Source organism: Scleropages formosus, chromosome 19, assembly GCF_900964775.1.
Source record: "Scleropages formosus chromosome 19, fSclFor1.1, whole genome shotgun sequence".
In the NCBI taxonomy this organism is placed as follows: domain Eukaryota; kingdom Metazoa; phylum Chordata; class Actinopteri; order Osteoglossiformes; family Osteoglossidae; genus Scleropages; species Scleropages formosus.
The window spans coordinates 25263308-25274248 of NC_041824.1; the positions used below are offsets into that span (position 1 = coordinate 25263308).

General features: G+C 40.5%; 1 protein-coding gene across 6 annotated transcripts; it reads right to left on the bottom strand.

Moving 5' to 3' along the window:
* Nucleotides 1–151: 151 nt before the first annotated feature.
* On the bottom strand, nt 152–10116 carry LOC108932590 (D-amino-acid oxidase-like). 6 transcript variants are annotated; one of them, XM_018749118.2, is made up of 12 exons: nt 9515–9873; nt 8175–8264; nt 7139–7334; nt 6668–6782; nt 6260–6336; nt 6051–6116; nt 5568–5622; nt 5220–5324; nt 3008–3090; nt 1459–1576; nt 970–1068; nt 152–852 (listed from the first exon to the last, which is right to left on the bottom strand). In XM_018749118.2, exons 3-12 carry the CDS (start codon nt 7330–7332, stop codon nt 727–729), a joined length of 1038 nt encoding a protein of 345 aa, XP_018604634.2. In that variant the 5' UTR covers nt 7333–7334; nt 8175–8264; nt 9515–9873; the 3' UTR covers nt 152–726. The 6 variants fall into 6 exon arrangements, with proteins under 6 accessions (XP_018604634.2, XP_018604635.2, XP_018604633.2 ...); XM_018749119.2 differs by lacking the exon at nt 9515–9873 and adding an exon at nt 9194–9456; XM_018749117.2 differs by lacking the exon at nt 9515–9873 and adding an exon at nt 9024–9456.
* Nucleotides 10117–10941: the final 825 nt, after the last annotated feature.

Sequence of the window (10941 nt, forward strand, 5' to 3'; positions counted from 1 at the left end):
AAAAAATACACCCACCCCCTATTATTCGGTCTCCAGATAATCTGGTTACTCATGCATCTGGGGTGACATTAACACACACACACACACACTTTCAGAACCGCTTGTCCCACAGGGGGTCGCGGGGAACCGGAGCCTACCCGGCAACACAGGGCGCAAGGCCAGAGGGGGAGGGGACACACCCAGGACGGGACGCCAGTCCATCGCAAGGCACGCACATTAACAACAGTCATCTTTAATTGGTTCAAACTATCATTTACACAGTCTGCTGCATCTACTCTGGGCCACAGCTTTCAGTCCAGCACAATAAACTTATTTGAAAAAATGTGGCAAGCAGCTAAGTGAAAGAGCCCGAGATGCAGTGTATTGTGTATAAATACAAATAAATGCTAAAATTTCCAGTTAAAATATGAAGTGAAAAGAAAATTCATTATTACCTCTATTCCAACTGTATATTTGTCTGATATTTCAATATCCAGTTTGTTTTCACAAACAAATAAGAATTGGTTAACAGGGGATGTGTGTGTTTTATACCAAAATTAAAATACCTTTCTATTACCCTATCGCATAGTTAAAATACACATTTCAGAAATTGGCATTATGTGATTTAGTGTTCTTTAAGGTCACTTAGACATGGTTCTTTCAAGGCACTTTAAACCAGGTATGCAGCCTATTGGTCTCTTCCAGTATGGACTGGTGCTGTTGCGAAACATGCAGATGGAAGGTGGGTCACAAGCGGGATCGATCTCCCTGACCCTTTTGCTCAATGATCTCCCCAAAGAGCCTGGCAGCTTCCAGGGCACATCCCCAGTGGATGGTCAAGCCATACCCACCATGCCCGTAGTTGTGAATCACCTGGAACAGGAGTCCATAATTGTAGATCAACTGCAGTGTCTGTGTCCACACTGCATTACTTGGTGATGTGGAAGTGCTGAGGTGAACAAGAGGCTTTGCTCCTGTCTTGATGCTCACCTCACAGGAAGCGGGTCCAAACTGCATCATCTCCCTTTCAAGTCGAACCCTGCTGCGGACAGGCCTCAGCCCGGACCAATCCTCCATCACCCTGGCGTGCTTAGAGGACACACCAAACACGTTTGTAAAGACACACTCCAGCTGTGTACTTACTCAGAGGGGTGGGGGGAAAGAAAAAAAAGTCTTTAAAAATAAAAATTAAAAAAAAAAATAAAAATGAATATTTGCAGTGTCTCAGACATCCATGTCCTGTCACCAACAGATTTACCTCTGAGACACAAATCAATGCATATTTACCCTACTGGGGCACATGAGTTCTGCATGATCATATCAAGAAAGTGTTGGTTTATAAACACTAGCGACAGACATTCTTCAGCCACAACTTTCATTCACAGATCTGCAAAAGATCCTTCAAAGCTCAAACAATACAAGTCTGCCCTGTGCTGTGTCACACCCCATCCCTTCTCGAATCCAGCATGCCACACCAACCTTGAGACTCGGCTCCAAGCTACAGGCCTCTTCCCAGATTTTCTTATGATCTGCAGTACTATTCTGCTCACTCCAGTTCCCAAGCTGGAATACTCCACCAACAGTAACATGGCGACTCCTGAAGCCACACATAACGCACAATATTAATATTACCAGGGTTCTTACAAAGCAGCAGCATTATGCACCTGTCAATCAGAACCTTGAACCCACCCCTTCAAGCATTCACCTGGATTCACTTTTGTGGCTGGAAAAACAAGCTCGATTCACCTTCTGTTCACCAGTCCTCCCTCAAAATTAGGCGAAGATTCATCAGTTACACACCGATCAACAAAATAAGTTAGGTCAAGATTCATCTACTTTTGAAGTTGTCCTCCTCTCAGTGGCCATCTTTAAATCTTTTCTAAAAATCTGTTATTGTTCCAAGCGGATGTAACATACCATTCCTTGTTCAAGTTGAAGAAACACCTTCACACCTTATATCAACTTCTGTGATATTCTTGAATGCTTACACTTTTGTTAAATTTTCTTAAGTTTTAAGGATGAGTTATTCACGTGGCATGATTAATGAAATAACAGTAAACAGAATTAAAAACAAATGAAATAAAACAAACCCATTAAATAGGCTTATTAAAATGAAAAAGAAAATTCAAAATAAGAAGTTACTTTATATCAAAGTTCAATCTTAATATGAAGATAATTATAAAATAAATAAATAGTAAGTTAAAGTTTGATAAAAGGAAATTACTAACAAAGAATATTAATTTTATAATTTAAAATACACACACACGCACACACACACTTTCTGAACCGCTTGTCCATACGGGGTCGCGGGAAACCGGAGCCTACCCGGCAACACAGGGCGTAAGGCTAGAGGGGGAGGGGACACACCCAGGACGGGACGCCAGTCCGTCGCAAGGCACCCCAAGCGGGACTTGAACCCCAGACCCACTGGAAAGCAGGACCTGGTCCAACCCACCGCGCCCCCTTAATTTAAAATAAATTCAATAAAAAAAAAATATCTAACAGAAGAAAATCATAAAACATTTATAAATCAGTTATTTTAGTTTTTTGATTTCTTGCATCTAGCAGCAATTCCAGCTCTGTTGGGCCTTCTAAAAATAAACTGAATTTCAATTAGAAACCAATAACACAGCACGCTGCATGTGTCACGTGTTCCAACTATCTGCAACTTGCAGAATGCTGAATCCACATAGACGATGTATGGTTACAAGTTTTTTTTTTTAACTGTGAAAATCGGCTTGCTTCTGAATAATCCCGTTAAAGGCCAAATCTGCTTTGCTTTTATAGTGAGTACAAAGAGTTGTCTATAGTACTGTTAGTTCACAATTCCCCGGCAATTTGTTTCCTTGTAAACCTTGTTCGTGAAAGTTTCATCTTTTGAAAAGTTCAAGATTAATTTTGTTCGTACAATTCCTCAGTGTTGGTTCTTAAGGGGGCTGGGTTCAAGGTTCAGATTGATGGGTGCATTAATGTTTCAACACCAACTTTTTCCAAGTTCTTTAAACCATAAGACAGTGTTGTGTCTTACCCTGGTATAATGTATGGAGAATTGTAGACTCCTTTCTTGAAATTGTGTGTGAGAATAAAATGTTTCAGCCATGGAGCACTGACCTGGTACAGCAAAAAGCATTCAGACATAAGTACAGCACCCTCACATTACAAGTGTTCGATTTACTACTTTCCAAAGACATGTTTTTCCAGATTATTCATTTGTTAATTGCATTTTCTATTGAGCCATAATCATGACCTATGTTTCTGCACAAAGCCATCAGTCGGCAGCAGAACACACCAGAGGAGAAGAGCAGTGGGACAGCTGGTAGCGTAGCTGTTAGCGCTGTTGCCTTTGGACCTAAAGCAGTGTGGAAAAAAGTGTGGGACTGCCTCTGTTCAGCTCATTTCCACATTGTTTATCGCTTGAGTCCCTGCTTCATGAGTGATCAATATGATGAATTCTACAGGTGTTTATTGGACAAACTGATCAAAATTAAACAGGAGTTTAATGACATTTGCAGCCATTTTTTTTTTTTTTTTTTTTTTTTTTAAATCAATCTAACAAAAAGTCAACTTTTGATAAGTAGAGGTAGTCCCCCAATTTACGATGGGATTATATTTTGTGAAACCCATCATGAGCTGAAACTATCGTAAATTGAAAATGCGCTTCATACACATAACCTGGCAAATATAGCTTCGCATACGTGTGATGGCCATTATATGGGCTTACCGCCTTCATGTTGGGCAACTATCTTGAGTTTATCCTCAACAGTAATTGCCCTCTTCTCACCAGTAGCAGGAGACACTATGGATGCACAAAATGCAACGTAGATACGAAGGGGGGGGGCATATGTATCTATAGTGACTGCGTGGCAGACTAGGAGATGTGGATCACTGCTGTTGCCCAGCATTGCGATTGGATATCACTTGCCCTGGGTGGGGGACAAAATTCGAAGTACGGTTTCTACTGAATGCTTATCGCCTGCTCACCATGGTAAAGTAAAAATCTAAGTTGAGGAGCATCTGTACAATTTTAAAAATATAATGTATTATACAGGATAGTTTTAAGTTCTGAGAATGTTACAGAGTCCAACCCTGAAATAAATCAAAGGATATAATAATAAAATCCTAAATAATAAAGCTGATATTGGCCAGAAACAAACACTAGACATCCTTATGGGATGAATTGGTCAGATGTCTGCATTGAATAAAGGGAAACTTCAGTCATTTTAAATTGATTAATAAAGTTAGATGACATAACAAAATAGAGTGTTCCCCCTTATCTGCATCTGCGATTTCAGTTAACTGTGGTCAACTGCAGTCTGAAAATATTACAGGAAAATTCCAGAAATCATCCATTTGTCCAGCCTATCCACACTGTATATAATAGCCACCTGCTAGTCACTTAGTAGCACCTCAGTTATCATATCTGACTGTCCCAATATCACAGTGCTTGTGTTAAAGTAATTTTTTTTAACTAAAAAAAATATAGGGTTCAGTACCATTTATAATTTCAGGCATCCACTGATGGTCTTAGAACATATCCCCCGCAGATAAGGGGGGGACTACTGTAATATGAAACTTCTGTAAGATGTACCTGACAATTTTACAGAGTTTCTTTTAATCTTACCTACGGTGGGTCCTGGGGAATTATAGTCTGGCTTTGGTTTTTGTGTTTTATCATCCCCTCTTTTTCTCTCCATCTCATTACCCTTTTTCTGCTTTCTACCTTACTGGGTCACATGTTCTTGTTCTCTGACAATGTGACTGTCTGGGGATACTACCGCTGAGTTGCAGCTAAAATTATCACTTGGGCATGTCAACACATTTAAATATACTAAAACAAGTTTCCTCCTGGGATTCAATCATAAATGGACAAGCAGTCTGCCGTATTGACTTTTTAAATGATAATGTTATAGTATTGTTCAGCTGTCATTCATTTGTATATACAGTGTGGAAAAATTTGATGAATTTCCTTTTGCTAGATTAAATTACAATTTGATCTGGACAAGAACCCATAGGTACTCTTTGGGATAATAGAAGGTCATCACTTCCGAGAAACACTAATGTGTTATGCTGGTTTCATATTTCTGTGTTGCCTGTATATGTTGTGATGGAAAAAAGAATTAGTAGTACAAAGTCTGTTACGAACAGATTGCTAGTCCCAGTTGTGTTCTTACGTTGAGGTGCCACCAATGTAAATGTTGCTCCATGTCAGATTAACTATACAAGAACCTCCAGAATCCAACCTTTATGATCTGGCCCCGGCCGGGTTTGAGCTCGGGGTCCGGCTGCAGCTCCCCCGATCGCACCCCTGTACAATTTATGATGACTTCCACCCCAGAGTCTGCCAGCTACATGCCAAAAAAAAAAAAAAGAGAAAAAGTGACATGGAGACAGAATGAGAGGAAAAAGAGGCTCTGGAGGAAAGCAAAATTATAAAAATTTAAAAAATGAAGGCACAGAAGGTGAGAAGGAGGGGTTAGAGCAAACATGAAATAATTCTAAACAGACCACTGAGTTTTCTTCCCCGTGATTTTTCCCCCCCATGGCATGAAAAATAAGTAAATATATTAGATGTTTGTATTTAATGTTACCTCTTGAAAGGAACTGACTTTCCGCTGATAAAATTTCACCCCACGTTGCTTTAACCTGCGGGAGGGGTTAATACATAATGTTATACTAGTCCACGCTGAAAAACAGCTTCATGAGTAAATAATAAAAAAAAAAAAATACCAGAGAATGATTTACTTAGTATTTCCGTGTTTATACACACACCAAAGGTCTACAGTACTCAAGTACTGTGTCACTAACTAGAGAATTCTGGTAATTACAAATGAAGCCCAAACCACTATTAAAAAGCTGTTTAACTTTTATCCAGTTAAACATTTGCATATTAAGATGGCCAGTTACTTATAACTGCAAAATTTTTAGAGATGTGTTCTCACAACCCAGGGCTGCTTTGACATTCCATTTTTAGACTGGGAAAATATGCTCAGCATCATGCAGGAGGGAAAAGAAATTGTCTAAGAGATACTTTCAAGAGAAAGTACCACCTCACTGACAGTTACAGCTCTTACCAGTTCATCAGCCAAGGTAAGTAGCTCTTGCCTTCAATCATAAGGGCTGTGTTAAACCATCCATGGCTGAAACAAATAAAGGAAGAAAAAAAAACTCACACAATGCAAGTCAATACAATGTTTTAGACCCATAGTCACCCAAAAACAGTCAGGAACTCTGTCTCAGCTGTTGATACATCCAGAAAAGAGTAATAAAATCCACCCCTTACCTGTACCCAGGAAACAAGTCTAGCTCTCGCTTGGCAAGTTGCCTGAAACCCAAGACAATGTCTCTGAATGAAGGGTCCTGTATAAAAGAAAGGACCTTTGTTTAGTGACTGCTGTGCCTTTTTAATGGATGGGCAGGCACTGGCAGTTACTGATGAAGTTCACATATATATTCCTCACCTTTACGAATAATTTTCATACCCGTTACTGATGCCATCCTGTATACATTTCTTAACTTCCAAGTCTTAATATGAAATGTCAACTGCACTTCCTTGCAATGAGCCTTACCACAGTCACCATATTTACAAAGGAAATAGGCAACAGCCTTCTGGAAAGAATAGTAAGCAACTACAGTGTCATAACTGTTTGTGTGTGACTAACACTCAAGAGTGTGAGGAAAAGAAACTCACTGGAGCAGGGTCACTGCATAAGTTGTAACCAGACTGGAGGAAAATCCCCATCTTGATGGAATCAGGAGAATTGAGGAAGCCCAACAAATAGTCAAACGTCTCCTTATTCCATTTGCTAAAAGCAGTAAGTGCCACACATCCATAAAAATTAAATGACAGTCTTGCTCATCACCATGTTTCTTTTTCTTTACACTAAATACAATGAGATCACAACCTCAGTACATCCAGAAATCTTATTTCACACATAACCAAACAACAGAGGTTTTAAAAAAAAATTCCACACATTATACTCGCTCATCTCAAAAGTGGAAAAATGGTCACTGCATCCTTGACTATGCAGTGATGCTGCACAATGGTTGGCACCTTAGTACAGATAGAGCTTTTCAAACTACCAAAGATACGTATTCTGCCAAATTTGACTTAGCCATCTCTAGTTACCGTAGGTTTTATTATTTCCAAAAACAGTCTTACGTCTCCAAGGTGTTGCCGTTGTCGTAGAGGTACGGCTGCCACAAGCCAGCGGCCCCATCACTGGTGGTTTGCGGTGTGAAGCGGTCAGCATACACTTCAATTGAGAGCGAGCTGACCGCAGAGTGGTAACGCTCGTAGATGCACTGGGCAGTGGAAAGGCCGATGACCCCAGCTCCAATCACCGCCACACGCATGTCTGGGCCACAAGAGGGGCAACATAGTTATTGGACCGTCAATGCAAGAGTGTTCAAGTGTGCTCGAGAGCTCACCTCAGCCTAGCTTTTAATTCCCTTTCAAGAGTTTGTGCACCTCAATTTAAAAAACACCCCACTTCCAAGTATAGCTAAAACCCAATATTAAAGTGTTTAAAAATCTGCAGGGGTACCCCCTCTAAATGACCACAACTGGCTGGATAATGAAACAAAAATAAACATTTGAAGTCAGTATAGTGCTGCCATCTCTAATCATGCATTTACTTTTTATCCATGAGGGAAATACAACTGATTGAAGATAAGCCAGCAAGCAAGTAATTTGGCCTTCATTAATATTTTAGCTAGTCTTATTAAGTCATGCAATTACTCTGATCAGTGAAGTCCCCCCCAGGATTAATGCATACAAGTTAATGTGTTGAGTAGTTGTCACTGAGGGAAAAAAAATGCAAAGTGACTATTCTGAACACCCCTTGGCAAACTGTTTCAGGCAAAGATTATATTGCAAAATTATTCAGACCTGTTGAAAGTTAACATAGCCTGGATTACACATTATACTCCCATATCTCCTCCCTTGTACTAGCAGCATAGAACATTTTAAGATGAATACTTTCACAAGGCACTGTAACTTCACTCTCAAACACCCATTTACTCATTCTATTAGGAATTTGCTGAAGAATGACTCAGTGACATTCCATGTACCAACTATTTACTTACTACCTCATTGAACACAAACAGCCATGATCAATATTATAATAAGAAAGGGTTACTGTAAGAAATATCTCCCTGAACATATCAACAGCACATAGATCATATCCAATACCCACCCAGGTAGTAGGTGTCAAAGCTGACTGAGTTACATGACACTATCCTGCAGTTAAGATGAGACCGCAGCTAGAGTCCTGTTTGGGATGTTGCTGAAAGGCACAACAATAGGATTTGGAATCAAACCAACAACTTCCTGCAGAAAGGCATTTACCTTGGATTGATACCGCAAGAGTACCCTGTTCAAAAAGGCAAATATTTGTAAGGAATCAGGTAAAGGAAGATTAACAATCAGAAGAGCACCACCTCTTTTTCCTTCTGCCCCAGGCATGCACGTGTCTGGAACACACACACATGGTTTACACTAAATTATTCTCACTTTTCTTTATTCGCTTCAGCTCACGTGTTTCTCCACAGCAACTTGCAGTAAGCTACTTACACCGATTTATACTGTGTTGGGCTTTTTTTTTTCTGGAGCTATTTCGGGGAGTTAATCAGTCAATGATACACCAAGGCAGGATTTGAAGCTAACAAATTCAACCAGCAGCTCTCCTGCACTTCCAAGGGGGCCTTAGCTTTATAACCTGTAAGTATTGTAGCGCGCAGCGCCCCTGGGTTCTGATAGAACTAAGAAGGCCACACAGCGCAGGCAGCAGCGGCGCACAAGGAAGACATACTCTCGGTCCGAGGACCCCTTTTCCTCAAGGACCTGCACCTCAAACCAGCCTTCCCAGCCTGCTTAGCGCCCCTCAGGCTCTTTCTTCCACAGGCAAACCATCACCCCAATTCCCCCACTGCACCTATTCCGTTTTTCCCCACAATTCAACTATTTACAACAGACCCCTTTTCCCGCTCAAACTCTCGGTAACGCAGGTCGTTACAGTATTTTTACGACTCGTCTGGAAACGTACCTGGAATAGACTTGACTTGGGTTCAAAAGAGTCGACGCGAACAACTGAGCTGCTCCGCGGAGCGCGCACTTAACTACGGCACCGGTGCGTCACGAGCGTCATCATTTATTAAATATGGCAAAACGGTTCAAAGGCCACGTTGCAGCCGGGGGAATTAAACATTAACTCACATCAAACGTGTTAAAGCTGGTTTTGTAAAGCATGGCAACGGACAGGCGACTTTCAGCGTTCCCATTGCTTCGTGTGGGCGTGGCGCGCGCTAGAAGTCTAGAGTAATAGAGGTGGTCAGACCTCGCCAATCTGTGAAAGACGATATTGCCACAGACACAGCACTGAGTGTGCCACTCCTCGGTTCACACTTTGAGCTGGGGTTGTGAAAATAATGAAAGCTCGAGTCAAGAGAGTATAACAAATACAAACTTAGTTTATTGAAACAGAAAACATACTCGACCCCTGGTGCCTTAGAGTTACTGTCGAAGAGCTACACACACCTGCTGCTGTTGACTCTACATCCAAACTCCAATCAATGTGAAAACCCATAGGACTCCGTGCACAGGCTCCTCTCAAAAATAGTGAGCATGAATGATACACGCGGCTCTTTCCATCGACTTTGCACACCCTGTGGGGATTGACTAGAAGATACTAGTGCAAAACCACTACACGTCACGTAAGACAACACAAATGTGAATTACATAGACAGTCAGATTAGTTAAAGTTTAATAACACGTCATAAAAGTTAAAACAAGAGCTTTCCTCCAGCGACAGCTGCTTAGCACAAAACAAACAACAATCCCAAACTTTCAAAAAAAAAAAAAAAAAGGACATACGACGTCACATCTGACAGACACACCACAAAGAAGAACATACACAGACTCCAGTTGCATTCAACAGGCAAGTGTGTCCAACTATCACAATGCACCTTATAATAAAGCAATCAATAACTCAAAGAACAGATGCGTTACAACCAGGCCTAACGTACTTCATAATAAGGTTAAGTTATAAAAACAAGCCAACGATTTACCCAGACTCCCGCGCGCCAAATTGAGCCCAAATTCTCAGGACCCAAGCTGTCTCCAGCTGTGCCTGGTAAGCCCACGTTGTGTTATCCAACGCACATGCGCGCACCGAGCACGCCTACCCCCTATTAAATCCATGCTTGTAACATCTTGTTTGGGGGGCTAAAAACATTCGTCACAGAACTCAGTTGCGTTATAAAGAAATACTGGGGAGCAGATCAAAATAAACCTTTTATTTCCCCACGCAGGTTAAGTTTTTTTTAAAAAAAACATTTTATTTGCACAACAAAAACAACACGACTAAGTAAGAGTACTACATGCAGTATATAAAACATTAACATGAGTCAGGTTCAGGGTACATATATAACAGTACACATACGTTTTGAAAAAGGACTGAACATAGTAATAGTAAACAAATGTAAAGTACTCATTGCTTTCATATTTTTACAGTTTGAGGTAGCGCAGCAGAGATAGGTCTTCTCATCTATTTCAAAGTGTTGAGATGAAGGACTCTTTCTGAACTTTTTTACATTTGTATATAATAACATGCCAGTATAATGATTATTTTGATTGCAAAATACATTTTTATTTTTTTTAAAGGGATTAAAGTTAGATTAAATTTAATAAGTGGGGGGACACCTCTGGCATGCCGATGAATAAAACTCCTTCTCTGTGCCCAGGACCGCAGTTGATGCTGGGATTACATTCTTTCATGGATATCTAACCAGGGTACTGCAAATATACATACGCACACAAATATGTTCATTATTCAGAGCAGGGGTATCAAACTTTTTTGGCCGTGGTCCACAATTATTATTGTGAACTGGTTTGAGGACCACATGTGTAAAAATCATAGAAAGGAACATAGTGCAATGTCTAAACTGAAAGATTATTTATTTTAT